At 36.0% G+C, this 15,283-nt stretch overlaps 1 protein-coding gene across 1 annotated transcript in view; it reads right to left on the bottom strand.

Annotated features, from left to right (window-relative positions):
- LOC103193867 (cat eye syndrome critical region protein 2) overlaps positions 1-15,283 on the bottom strand; it is a 230,873-nt gene that overhangs the window by 44,491 nt on the left and 171,099 nt on the right. Inside the window, exons 3-7 of the mRNA XM_007937176.1 lie at positions 9,848-10,031; positions 8,430-8,569; positions 7,396-7,500; positions 4,689-4,738; positions 3,414-3,583 (exon numbers count right to left, since the gene is read on the bottom strand). Coding sequence (XP_007935367.1) covers positions 3,414-3,583; positions 4,689-4,738; positions 7,396-7,500; positions 8,430-8,569; positions 9,848-10,031 — 649 coding nt within the window. The remainder of the gene's footprint in view (positions 1-3,413; positions 3,584-4,688; positions 4,739-7,395; positions 7,501-8,429; positions 8,570-9,847; positions 10,032-15,283) is intronic.

Below are 15,283 nucleotides of genomic sequence, written 5' to 3' on the forward strand. Positions count from 1 at the left end.
AAAAAAAAAAAAAAAAAAAATTAACCATTACAAAATTTATAATTCAGTGGCATTTAGTATAGTCACAATGTTGTACAGCCATCACTCCATGTCTATGTACTTCCAAAACATTTTCATGAGTCCAGAAGGAAACCTCAGATTCATTAAGCAATCACTCTCCATTCACTCCTCCACTCAGCTCCTGGCAACCACTCATCTGTTTCTTGTATCAATGCCTTTACCTATTCTGGATACTTCATAGAAACAATTTATAAAATATGTGACCTTTGTATATGGCTTCTTTCACCCAGGGTAATGTTATCTAGGTTCATTCACATTTTAGCATGTGATAGATAGTACTCTACTCAAATTTCTCTGCCTTCACCAATGTGTTATTTTCTGTTTTTGGTTGTTTTCATTTTTGTTGTACCCATCCTTCTAGGTGTGAGGTGGTATCTCAATGTACTTATTATTTGTACATCCCTACCAAGTAGTGATACTCAGCATCACTTCAGTATTCGTATGTTTACATTTACCCATAAATATGTATTTACAGATAATAAAACCAACTTTGCATCTGTTAAAAATTCCTTATCTACGCAATATTATTTATTGACTAGGCTAAATTTAACAAATTCAATTTTATTCAGAAGAAAGAACTGGTCTTACGCTGTGTGTACTGACTTGATACACTGGTTAAGACTTCCAGAACAGTATTATGAGGATTCCATTTTTAGGATGAACCTTGTTAGATTATAATGTATTATTCATTTGTTGGTGAGATGGCTTTTATTTGCTAGTATTAAGAACTTGACATTGTATTACTGAATGAAAAGAGTGTGTGTTTAATTTTATTAGTACTAAGGATCTAAGACATCTATGTCTGAAACAATTACATAAGTAAGCTCCTGTTATGGATTACGTCCCCCAAAAGTAAATTCTAACTTCTATGCTTGCAGTTAAAATCTCATATAGGAATGGATTTACTTTGTTAATGATACAAGCTTGGTGCAGGGTATGTCTTCAGTCAAACTCCTTTTAGATATAAAAGAGATTGAACAAGCATAGAAGAGAAGCAGAGATGAGGGAAGAGAAATGCTAAGCCACATGAAGATAGTCCAGGAACAGAAAATCAGATAAGGATCTTCCTCTAGGGCTGACAACAGAAAGCCTTCCCCTAGAGCTAGCACCCTGAATTTGGAATTCTAGTCTCCTAAACAGTGAGAAAATAAATTGGTTTCTATTAAAGCCACCTGTATTTCTATGATAGCAGCATTAGATAATTAAGACAGGAGCTCTGGTGGGATAGTGCCAAAGGCATTTATTTGACTGCTAACCAGAAAAGGCTGGCAGTATAAACCCACCAGCCACTCCTCAGAAGGAAGGTTGAACAATCTACTTCTGTAGTGATACCGCCTCAGCAAACCAAGGAAGGGTCGCTAGGGTCGCTATAAGTCAGATCTGACTCGATGGCACCAAGGTTTTTTTTTTTTTTTTTGTAAGCTAACTAAAACAGCTTCCGATTTCTTCATTTTTGAAATGTTTAGAAATTATCCTTTCCGCAAAGGTTTAGAAAATTTTACCTGTGAATGAATCCAACTGATTCTGGGGCTTTTTTGATGGGAATGCTTTTCTGAAAACAACTTATTCCTCAATTACTGGACTGTTGAGATTTTATCCTGCACAATTTAGATTCTCTTATTTTTGTAGTTAACAATCTATTTCATTGAGGTTTTCAGATTTAGAGCATATATCTCTTTCAAAATCTCAAATCTATTCCTCTTTCTGGTTTCTAATTTCATGGTTCTTGAAAATTATATTTAAGGTTTATCTTATTTTAGTTTTTTCTTCTCTAGCAAAGAATTACTTGATATCTTTTGAAATCAATACCACCAATATCATGCTTGTAACACTATTTATTACTTATCCTCACCTGCTAAAATCTTAGGGTGACTGATGTAGTGAAAAAGTAGAAATACTAAATTAGCTGATTAGGCATATGATTTATAGTGGACATACTGATTACATCACATAAAAAGTTATGTAATGTCATAAAACTTTCTCTTTACATTGTAGTTACTTTAAGAAAATTAGATTAGCCATTTCAATTCCTGGAAAATATTGTCACAGATCAAAAAAAAAACCAAGCATAATGATTTCGCTTATGAGGAATTAAATACATCTACAGGGAAATGCAGATTTTGTTTTTCATCCCTAACAATCTAAATCTTGAGGTGTTATTTATAAACTCTTGCCAATAGAGAAAGGTGAATTTCTGGAACTATCCCTGAAGCATTAACCTGCTAAAGAGTTAGAAACATCATTGGATGGTGATGAGTTAAATAACATATTTGTTATTTAACTTACTCTGGAAGTATTATAATAATAATTTATAAATTCTTTCTCTTTAGATTATATTAACTATTATTATTATTATTATTATTATAAAATAATTATATCTATATTAACATTATTAACAATCATTATTAACAATTAACAATCCATAATTCACATTACAGAGATAAAATAAGCAAACTTAATGATTATCAAACACTTCCACATAGATAAAGCATTATACCAGGTTTTGGGGGTTACTGAGCTTAAGCAACTCACAGTGAAATAAAGTAAGGGATAAGAAGCATGTAAAAGAAGAAATTCCTGTGAATAGGTGAAATGGGCAGTTTCTAGCGGTAGTGATACTTAACTGGGGCCTTTGAGAGAGTAGTATTCAAATGGGTAAGGAAGTGGAGGGGGAAAGATTTTAAAAATGTCATGAATAAGCACATATGGATGTAAATACAGGGCATACTGTTTAAGAAACTACAACTTGTCCTGTAAAGTTGGGGAAGAGGATGCATGGAACCACGGGGAGCCAGGCACATGGCTGCCCATGAAGCTACAAAGTTTTCATGTGAAAGAGAGAGAGCCATAAAGAGAGGATTTCCTAAAAGTACATAAAAGAGGTATTGGCAAGAGGATGCGAGACACCCATGGCGTCTCAGGAATGATTTTGTGAAGACTGTAGTGGGAGAAGAACGTTAATTCCAGACTCTGAGAACCACTGTGAGTACTGGGGATTATAAACACTGAGAAATTCTTGGGGTCAGGGAGAACATTATATGACTGACTAACCAGAAGGCTGGTAGTTCAAACCCAATAGCCACTCCTCGGAAAGAAGAGTCCTCAGAGATATTGCCTCAGAAACCAAAGGAGGGGTTGTTATGAGTTGGGACTGACTCGATGGAAGTTAAGTTTGGTTTATTTCCTTTTAATAGTGAAAGGGATTGGGTGGCATGAAATCCCATGTTACTAGTCCAACTGAGAGGAAAAAAGGCCTGCACCAATTCCCAGGCAAGTGGAACATATTCAAAAGTCCTAATCAAATAATCATATCTAACAATGAGGGGAAGAAGCACATGCCAGTGTTTGCATACCTTCTGAGCAATCATGTTGCAAATCTCAGGCAGGAAGTCCTCACTGAGGAGCTTGTAGAGCTGCCTTTCTCGTAGGGAGGTCCTCTCTCTAAAGCTCTCAGTGACCTGTCTCCATTCTTCTTCTGTTTGGCAAAGGAGCCACCATGTTCCTTGGCCTGGCCCTTGGGACCCTAGAAAAGAAAGGGATAGATTCACTACAACAAATCCCACTAGGGCCTTTCTTCCTATTTATTCTCAATTTTAATTCTAACCAGAGTCATTAACTAAAAACCTAGGAGTTAAAGAAGACTTACTAATTTTATTTTAAAGCTAACAGCATATACTTTTTAATGTCACTGTTTGCAAGTCAAATACTAAGAATGCCTAAAGGAAATACATATATAACTGTTGTTGCTTATAAAAGATTTTAATACTCTTATGTTGTTAGTTGCCATAGAGTCTATTACAACTTATGGTGACCCCATGTGTGCAGAACAGAACTGCTCCAGAGGGTTTTCAAGGCTATGACCTCTCAGAAGCCAATCAACAGGCAACTCTGGGTGGGTTCAAACTGCCCAACCTTGGAACTAGTTTGTCAAGTGCTTAATCATTTGTACCACCCAGGGGACTTCTTTTAATGCCCTACATAAAAACCAAACAAATCACTTACGGAGTCTATAGAAAACAGTGTACAATTGCCCCATAAGGTTTCCAAGGCTGTAAATCTTTATGGAGTACATTGCTACATCTTTCTCCCATTGAGTGTCTAGTAAGTTTGAACTGCCAATCTTTCAGTTAGCAGTCGAGCTCTTAACCAGTACCCTGAAAAAAATACTTAAATGTATCTACTTTCCTATACAGATGCTTTTGAGATTGAACTTTTGCAGAGCCCAGCTCTCTCACATATGCTATTTAAATCCCTATTTCTTCCAAATTAATAGTATTAGGATTACAAAACATAAATCTAGGTAGGAGCCCTTATGTAGTAAGAATTTGACATTAAAAAGATTGCTTTTTGAAAAGCTATTAATTCATTTAAAGTTTGAGTGTCTATTATACTGTGCCCAGAACAGGGCACAAACATAAAAAGGCCTAACTCTCATCTTGAATTGTCTGTCAGATGGAGAAATGGACACAGAATCAGGTTTGTGTAAGAGAGAACTGAAGAAGATGAAGGAGGCTTGTTAGAAGACCACTGCCAATAATCCTAACTTTGTATGACTCTGGAGAATGATAGATAATATAAATGAAACATGTTCACTTAATCTAAACTTAAACTCCAACAAAGATCATTACCATTTCTTTTCTGCGGCTCAGATGCTAAGGAGTTTTCTTCTTGCTTTTCACTAAAACACAGAAAAGGAGGCACTGATTAGAACAAAAACATGTCCAAAATTGTTCTGTGTTTCCCCCAGAAGGTAAATCCAGTTAGTTTAATACAAGGATTATGTGTGTGTGTCAAGGAGGAGAGGTTAGAAGAAACTACTCTATACAACAAATGAACACCAGGATGCAGTGGCGTCATTACAGAAGATCAATTTAGGCCCCACTAATGAGATGTAGAACTTGGTACTACAGCAAAATCAATAAACAGGAACACATTAATTTTAAAAACACTTTTTGAAAATCAAATAGATGAGTAAAGTGTTAATAGTAAAATGCCAAGAAAAAAAAATCATGATGTCCTCGATTCAGGGGTAATATAAAGATAAGGTATATTTAATTTATACCTATATGAACAAAAAACAAAAAACTCACTGCTGTCGAATTGTTTCCGACCACAGCGACCCCTCCTTTGCTTTCCGAGGCAGTATCACTATGAAAACAGATTGCCCAATTTTCCCTCCTAGGAGTGGCTGGTGGGTTTGAACTGTCAGCCTTCTGGTCAGCTGTCAAATGCCTTAGAAACTACACCACTGAGCTCGCATCCTCACATAAGGTAGAGGGTAAAAACTTGGGCTCTGAAATCAGGTTCCCTCCAAGCTCGGCCACTTATCATGTGACTTCAGTAAAGTTCATTAACTTTCCTGTAATATAGGGCTATTCATAGAGCCTGCCTCACATGTATCGTGGGGATTAAATTACAAAATGCAAAAATGCTCAGCACAATAGTACAAAGTATTATTGTCATTTGTATCCCTGAAACCTGTAAGATATTCTCTGAGTACTTTTTTCTATCAAGTATTTAAAGAAGTGCTATACAATAAAACTTTCTGTGAGGATGGAAATTCTCTTTGTTTATGCTTTCTAATAAGTTACCAGAGCCACCATGTGGCTAATGTGACTGAGAAACTGAATTTTAAAATTTATTCATTATAAAAATATTTAAATTAAATGCCATATATTTGAATACTACATTGGATGTAGGAGCTCTGGTAACATAGTGTTTAAGGATTTGACTGCTAACCAGAAGGCTGGGAATTCAAACCCACCACCCACTCCTTGGAAGGAAGGTTGTGCAATCTACTTCCATAGTGATACCGCCTCAGAAATCCAAGGATGGGTCACTATGAGTCAGATCCAACTTGATGGCAGTGAGTTTGGTTTTTGGTTTATGTTGGATGTAGAGCTTGTAAGGATTAAAATCACCAGTAGAGGGTAGCACAAGCCCATGAATGCTATAATCCCAACACTAAGAAATTTCAATTGTTGGCGTGTACAGGGAAATGGAGATAGGTGTAAACAGCTTTCCACAGTGGTTGGAAATCTAATAAAATCAAAAGGGAGATCCACCACCACTACCACCACCACCAAACTGCCATAGAGTAAGATCCGACTCATAGCAACCCCTCCCCTTGGGTTTCCAAGGCAGTATCACTATGCAAGTAGATTGCCCAACCTTCCTTCCAAGGAGTGGCTGGTGGGTTTGAACCACCAGCCTTCTGGTTAGCAGTCAAATGCCTTAGGGACTATGCTACCAGATATAAAACATAAGTAATTATAAAACATTTCTCACAAGAGCTACTGGAACAGGCAGCTGTAATCTGCAGTCAAGTTTCTGGAAAGTTAAGTAAAAATGAATTTTAAAAACCAAATTCTAACTAATCTATTCATAACCTCATTTCCTAGAAATGTTTCTCAGTGGTCAATAAGCAACACAGTGAGAGCTGGTCTAACCCAAGCATTAAGATGAAGAATTTAATAGTTCTAAAATTTATAATGTAGATGTTATTTGCCCTGTGTTATTAAATATTTCAAGAATATAGCCTAACTTTAATAGGTTTATAATGATAAAGTTGATCCCTAGTAAAAATATATTTAGATGGTATAGGTCAGAGTCTGAAAATTAAGATTCATATAGTAGTATGTCCTAAAAGACAATGACAAAGAACATATAAAATGTTTTTATTGAATGCACAAAAATTTCTCAAACATAAATTATTTTTCTTTGCTATAAATAAATATAAAAATGCTTAAGACTTTACAGTTTCTTTATAAAAAAAAGCATGCTGGGGAATGCTAGCTACTAAAATCTCCTTAGGGGGAGGGAACACCACAAAATAAATAAATTAACTAATTAATAGATAAATAAAAAAATAAAATCAATCTCCTTAGTGGGAAATAATTAACTCCTAAACTCAGATATGATTCCATTAAAATGTCAACACAATCACAGAACTTACTTGCATCAGCCTTTTGTAAATAAAAAAAAATGTGCAGAATATAAAATTCTAAAAGCACTATGGATCATGCATGGTTTTCAGTTCTTTACACTGTCACATGCATTGTTGATTTAATCCTCATTAGTATTCCATTGTCTAATAAATGACAATTAGTATACTATTGTCCAAGTAATTTACCAGAGTTCACCCAGTTATGGCTTTCTGATTCCTTACTGCACACTCAATAAGTTCAGGACAACTCTGATCCAGGTCTCCATACTCCAAGCAAGTTCAATGCCCTCCCCACGGCACACGCAAAAAGCAAGGATAATGGAACAAGTGAAACCTAAGGTCCTGTCCGGCAAGACAGTCACTAAGCCAGACTAACAAGATATTCTTACCTCACTGTAATCTCCTCTTGAACTTTTTTCCGTTTGGGGGGTCTTCCTCTTCTTTTTCCTGTTTTTCCAGGAACATTTGACACATTTCTCTGTCCTTCAGTTTCTCTACAAAATATCATAATGAGTAGAAATGTTCAAGCACAGGATTAATGTCTTACATATGATTTTGAAATTAGTACTAATAGTATTTTGGCCATAAGGTTACCAAAAAAGAATTAAATACAGGAGTCACAGGGAACCATGGAAAACTGGTGTTTAACAATATTATAATGTAAGACCAAACACCTTCCCAACAGGGAGCACGGCTCCTAGTAGTAAGTAATTCTAAATAAAGTAAGAGATCAGTATCTTTCTAGGATACTATGGGAAGGAGGCCTCATTTAGGAAACATTTAAGAAGGCGTATACTTCTGATATCTTTTAAAGTCTTTCTAGTGATGGAGCATGAGCTGTGGTGGCAGTGTGGTTAAAGCACTGGGTTGTTAACTGAAAGGTCAGCAGTTTGAATCCATTATCGACTCTACTCAAGAAAGATGAGGCAGTCTCCTTCTGTAAAGATTGAAAACAGGTTTGAATGGGACAGACCTACTCTGTTACTATAGAGTTACTACAAGTCAGAATCAACTCAGTGGCAGTGGGAATGGCTTTGGTAGTGAGTTGGAGCCTAGAGTTAATAATGCATACCATCAATTCTAGGGAAAAAAAAAAAAAAAAAGGCATTCTCAACGACTGACTATGAAAACTGTAGCAGTGAAATGTGTACTGCTGAGAAGAAAAACCTGGTTACGGTCTATGCTAAGGATAGTGACTATTTTTCAGGAATCTCATATCAAAAGAACTATCACTAATGGCAGCAGGGGCTACAGATTTGTTCCTTTCAATTTTTGTGTAACCCCTTGTCTCTTCCTTTGCAGGCATGCTATTACAGCTAATTCCTTCATTAGGCGGAAAAATGTGCTACAGAACTCTGATGCAGTCATTCTTAAGGATATTTATATACAATAGCTCTCACAGCCATGCCCTTAAACAATGTACCTGCTCAGAGAGAGTTCTCCATTGGATTTTCCTTGTACAGGGTCTTCCTTGTACATTCGTGTTCCATAGAAATACCAATACAGTGCTCCAGAATTGTCTTCACCCAGTGGTTCCACACGGAGACTATCTGCATCCAGACCCTAGGTAGGAGAATCAGAAAAAGAAGATGAGGGAAATGGGAAACAAGAGATAACTATAATTAGGAGTCATAATTCAAATTCTGAAACACTTAATATTTAAAAATTTCCAATCAAGTCGTATGGAACAGAGAGAATAGGAAAGTGGTATTGTCTTTGAAGAACAGCATAAGGAATCATTTCAAATGGTCCTCACCCCCACCATTGACCCATTTCACCAAAAAAGGGGAACCAAAAGGAATTTTGATTCACGTTTTATACATGTGGTTTAGATTTATTAGGATTTAATGTGTGTGCTCATAAAAAGAGAGGCAATGACAGTAGAGTACAATAAGATATTGTGAAAGCTTTGTCCATGTGATTCTCTATTGTAGCATCATCAAAACCTATAGCAACCTCATATTCCAGCTGAGCTTCAGCAATACGGCTTCCAATTTACCCGAGGGTCTGACCTATATTGGCCTTCCGACTGCTACTCAAGTCCTTCAATTTTCAGCAAAGACTGTGCTAAATTACACAATGATTTTTATAACATGTCCATGAGCAAGGCTGAACTGAGAAGTCATCAACACATTTAATCATTTCTGATTGAACAGGATTAGAAACTGACCTCCCTAAGAGTGAAAAGCAATAACCCACACCCTCCCTGAGACAGACTTCTAAAATAATAACAGCAATAGAAGAATAAGGGGAAGGGAAGAGATATTCTTATCCTCCAACACATGTAGTGTGTATGAGAGATGAACTTCACTTGTGTAGGAGAAAGTTTAACATCCTTAGAATTTTCAATAAATATCTCAGTTATGTTCAGTGAAATTTAGACATACAAAACCAATCCCATTGCCGTTAATTCCAACTCATATCAATCCTGTAGGACCCCTCAGGGTTTCCAAGGCTGTAAATGGCCACATTTTTCTCCTATGGAACAGCGGTGGATTCGAACCACCAACCCTTCAGTAGGCAGCTGAATGCTTTAACCACCATGCTACCAGGAGGACAAATAGGTGCCTGCAATTGTTCACTTATCAGCTCTGACTCAGAGAAAGTTAAAAAAATAAAAATAAATTTAGAAATTAAATCAAATAATATACAGTCATATAGATTCCCTTGGCTACCACGGTCATGGTTTTATATACTGTTGTTACTGTCAACCAAGAGCCCCAAGACTAGTAAGACATGACAAACTCTGGATTCTCTTATTATTTTCTGATTTTACATTCTGACCACATTCTCAACTGCTGACTTTTTTCCCTCTAAAGGAAGGGCATGGTACTTAGGTACCTTGAGAAGATCAAAGACATCATCTGCATCTAGCCGATAATCACATAGGCGGTGTAGGATCTCCACACGAGTGCGAAGAGGCAGTTCTTGGAAACTTGCTTCTCTCAATGGGTTAGGTTTCCCTTCTTCCAGCTCCCAGCGATAGTTGATGATGTCCTCTAGGTAGCTGTGGAATGTCTGTGGCCTAACCAAAGGGCCCCAAACACAAAAGTACATTAATTGCAAAATAGAGGACAGGTGGGAAAAGGGTAGACGGAACTGAAGGTTTCCCAGCTGACCAATCTTAAGTAGAAAGCAAGAAATGAGGAGAAGTAACGCAAAGTCTCTGAAAGGTCCTCATGTTGTCTTTTAATTACCAAATTAGAAAAAAAGGTCAATATGTTAAGAAAACGTTTAACAAAACAAGCTGTTATACTCTAAACAACAAATGCACATTCTAGTATAATAGGTAAATGTTTTAATAATCCATGATATAAACTATGAAACTGAGAATAACAGCCTTACCTATGCTCATACAATTAAAGAAACTCTATGCAGTTCAGATAGGTAATTGGTTCAGAATTAGGTCCATCCCTCAGATGGCAAACAAAAAAGAAACTCACAGTCTTTCTTGCCTAAAACAAGATATAAAGGTGGGAGACCTTTCCCAAATACAAGTGGTTATTTCCGTATGAAACTATTATTTTATATTCAATTGTACATACATTTTATATTCAATTGTACATACATGTTACAAAATACAGTATTCTAAATTGTAAAGACAGTTTTTATACAGAAAACACTTAAAGACAGGTTTATGACAACTTAAACATTCTGGCTTAGAATTTGATTAGCTATTCTACAACATTTTGATGAGCACCTAAAGATGCTTTGTTTATGAGATAGCAAAATTTAATTGTTAGATTCTATATCTTAATTATTAAAGAATCCAGATATAACTTCACCTCATACTTCATCTGAAGTATTTTTTCTCAGTAAGCAAAGAGATGTAAAGGAGTGATTTGTCCAATTATTGAAAAAGAAGGATGTACATGTTGATTTATAATCTACAATAATACTTATAGAAAAAGGCAAAGGAAATATTCATAGGAAAAAGAGTAAGATGAAAGTAAGAAATTAAAGATTTACCCTTCTGAGAGAATTATGAAAAACTTCTTTCCCTTACTAGGGATAATGTGAATGTGTTAGCTTATCAAGACATAATGAGAGTTCTAAATATTAAGACTCTCACAAATTTGATTTGATCTGTAGCATGTTCATTTGAAGCATGGTTCATTAATACTTGCTTGACCCTTAGTGGGTCTGGACTGGTGTACTTGCTCCAATGCCTGTGAAGCTGGTGCTACCCCTTTGAGAGTGAGGAGCTGGGTAGGCAAAGAGGAGTTCAAACTAGTGGTAAAAAGCAGACAGCATGGCTATAATGAACTTTTAAAATGAAATGCTCTTTTTATGAAAAAATAAAAGACAAAAACCTGATTTTTAGTAGCCAGGAGTGTGAAGAAGACAATCTCCCTTTGGTAACAAATCCCTTTATCTACTACGTGTTTTCCAGAACTTTTCATGTATGCCATGTTCCCAAAACAACAAGGCCTATTTCTCTGCTGTAAAACAAAATATTTAATTTTGTTTAATTTTTATTTAACAGACATTGTGACCGTTTCACTGGACTGGCAGCTTTACCTAGAAGATGCTGTAGAAGACATGCTGGTCTAGGACAGGGAGACTGCTCTTATTCAAACATGAGACAAAAGCAGCACACAAACAAACCAGTCGAACAAATATTGTATGTGTATAAACAGTGTTGTTCTCTGTGCCTACAATCTGTCTGAAAGCCTCTAGTTGTCTTAAAGAATTGCATGTTTGAGATTCCTTTCTAACAGCCTTATTCTACTCAGTTTCAATTATGTCACTTTTGCTATAAGTTTTCTTAAGATGTCTCCTTAGCACCTTACCAAGAGGTACTCAAGGGCTTATAAGTCAATTCCTTTCCCTGTATATGAATACTCATTTTCATATAAATCTTCATCCCTTTATTTTCAACATCAGAAATTGAAGGGAAAAAAAGACATGTGAAGGCATAGATATTGGCCAGGGCAATTTGAAATAAAAAGAAGGCTTCAGAAAACTAAAAATCAGGTGAGTACTCTCTGGATAGTAGTTCTTAATCTTCTATATGATACAAAGGAGCTCTGGTAGTGTAGTGCCTAAGGCAGTGGACTGCTAACCAGAAGGCTGGTGGTTCAAACCCACCAGGCACTCCTCAGAAGGAAGATGGGGCAATCTACTTCCGTAGTGATACCACCTCGGTAACCCAAGGAGGGGTCACTATGTGTTGGGTCCGACTCAACAGCACATAACAACAACATAGGATACAAACTCTTTTCTGAATTTCCTTTAATAATTTAAGATCAAAATCACGTACTCTCTCCACCCGAAAAAGGAACGTGCATATAGTTTTGTGTGGGATTTTAATTCTGGTACTTAATGGAAGTAGAGTTCAGTGGTGCTTCTGTACTGCTAAGCACCAATATGTTTGTTTGTTTGTTTGTTTGTTTTTTAAATTTCTCAGACTTCAGATCCAGAGTTTAGATTACCTAGAATGTTCACTAACTTATTCATCCATTCAACTCAGGGCAATTCTCTCTTAATTACTTTCAATACATCCCATCTTTCTGAAATCATCTTGAATTACAATGCAACTTTCATTAGAATATGGATAACAAAAAACATCAAACCAACTAGAGGCAATGAGTACAACCCAAGTCTCCTTTCCTTCCTATCTGGACAAAGTTGCAGCCTTGTAAATTACCCCTTTTCTCATTCACTCTCCATCCTACAAAATAGCAGAAAAAGTTACTGGCTGTTACATAGCAGTCATGTACTTGAGTCAACCACTTCCCCAAACTGCCAGAGCCAAGGCAGTCATTTTTAGAATCTCAGCAGACAAACTCGCAGTTCACTCCAGACAAAACATGCTTCTACTGGTGAGGCCAATGTTGACAAGGATGGTATGACCTGGTAAAGTATTTTAACACAAGTCTCAGCTGGCTGGAGCTGGCAGAACTCTTGACTATGTAAGGAAACAAAATTTCAATATCTGCAACCCGTTTTGGAAGATCAGGGGTAAAAAGAAGGCTCTTGAGTTCTTGAGGGGTGTGTTAGATACAAGAGCAACTATAATCTATGTTCAGGGGAGCAGTAAAGGCATGGCATCAAGTTTAGCAAGAGGAGAACAAACGGAAGATAAAATTATGTTTTCTTATTTGCTGCAGCCATTAGTGAGGCAAATGAATACACAGTCAGTACACACAGTTAAGCCACCTTTTAACATGAGTGAGTACTGGATTCTGGAAAAGATTTTGGTTCCAATAAAGCAGTAAGTACAAGGCTAAATCAAAGTACTTAATAGGTGTTTATTCTTGAAGACATAAAACAACTAATAGCTCTTCTCTAGGACTATCTGAAAACCAACATGATGGCTAGGATTAGTTAAAAATCATGGCAATTTTAAATTAAAGGAAAATCTGACAATGTAAAAAATCAATAAAAAATATATCTTTTGGCTAATACATATATTATAGAGTTTACATGTGTTTATAACTGATTATATTGAGTACCCTAGAAAACAAACAAAAATACATCAAAATTAAAAAAAAAAAAAAAGTAACATTTTTATAAGAAAAAGAGAAGGGACCCTAAATATTATTTGGGTAAGTGGGAAGTCTGAAGTGTAAACCACAAGGTAAAAAGAGGTACAATGAATTTGGAATAGCCTCTGCTAATTTAAAGAAGGATGTTGTTAGTCCTAGAGCAACCACTAAAGTATAATAAAACATTTTTAAAAAGAGCAAAAGTAAATTTAGCCAATAGGTGAAATACATAAAAAAAAAAATTAAAAAATTAAACCAAAAGAGAGCATTAGGGACAACATGAATGAGAACAGGATGCTATCCTTTTCCTCTTCCCAGCTGTCACTGCTGAGGCAAACGGATTCTAGTTGAGGGACTGGGTCTGTTGATCTGTAGGCTGCTCCACTGACTGGTGGTTTATCATCAGTGCAAACCATGTTGCATGGCAGGGAACTTTTGGCAGAGCTCTTACTATTTGCAATAGACTTTGGATAAACAAGATCTTTTAAAGGCATGCCAAAAGAACTTAAAAGTTTCCCACAGAGTGAGTATGGGAAATTATGAACTCCCCCCCCCCCAAATGTTAATCAAGTATTAGATAAACATCTTAAATTAACACAAGTTATTGCCAGTGCTACAGTTTATTTCAAGAGATTCTATGCCAGGTAATCTCTGAAAAGTATAGATACTTTATTAATGGCTGTTACATGTATGGTTTTAGCATCCAAAATAGAGGAATTTGGAATAGTCTCAAATACAAGATTGATTTCTGCTGCTACTTCTGTATTAAAAACTAAATTTTCAGATGTCTTTCCAAAGGAATTTCTTCATAGGATGAACCACATATTAGAATTAGAATTTTATCTTTTAGAACTAATGGGTTGTTGCTTGACAGTGAACCATCCTTATAGACCTTTGCTTCAATGTGTGCAGGACATGGGCCAAGACGACATGTTGCTTCCCTGCATGGAGAACTGTGAATACTTACAGAATAGATCTTTGCCTACTGTGTCCTCCTTTCATGATAGCCTTAGTTTGACTTTAGTAGCTCGTGTTGTACAGCACAAAGATGCCAGGCAGTGGTTTGCTGAGCTTTTGTGGATATATGGAGATTTTGGAAATAATCAGGGTTATTTTAAAACAACAAGAGCAATGCAAAGAATTTTAATGAGATAAAAAGAGATGACAACTATTCTTAGTAAGAGGCCAAAACCCAAACCAAATTCCCTGAGTGATTCTCCATTAAGGCAAGGCCAGAAGCTGCAAGAAGATGATGAACAGGATAAAGCAATAATATTATTGCCACAGTTACTGTGAAAGAGGGTGGGGAATATACAAGTCAGAACTCTAGCAACAGCAAATATTAATACATTCTGAAGAATTCCACAGTAAACCATTTGGATATAAACCATTGGACAAATTTCAGTAATGTCCTCAGTGGAACACAAATGAATACTTGATTCTGTCAAACACATACAGAAGTGATTTTACTTTTGCAAAATAATATTTTCCTTACCTGATTTGGTTCTAGCACACAATTTAATGAATTCTATTGATTAGAAAAACCTAGAAAGATTGTAAGGGAACTACAGACACTTTCCCATGAGTATTATTTTTAATACTAATATGACTTTTAAATTTTGCTAATGTATTTTTTCCCCACTTTTTGTAGTACTTTTATTTATTTATTTATTCTATTGTGATCTGGTTAAAGATTTACAGAGCAAATTCACTTTCCATACAGCAGTTCACATATACTTTGTCTCATGTCATTGACCACAGTTTACCATAATGCAACAGCTCCCCT

The sequence above is a fragment of the Orycteropus afer genome, unplaced genomic scaffold (assembly GCF_000298275.1).
Source record: "Orycteropus afer afer isolate SDZICR_OR568_19922 unplaced genomic scaffold, OryAfe1.0 scaffold00040, whole genome shotgun sequence".
Lineage (NCBI taxonomy): Eukaryota > Metazoa > Chordata > Mammalia > Tubulidentata > Orycteropodidae > Orycteropus > Orycteropus afer.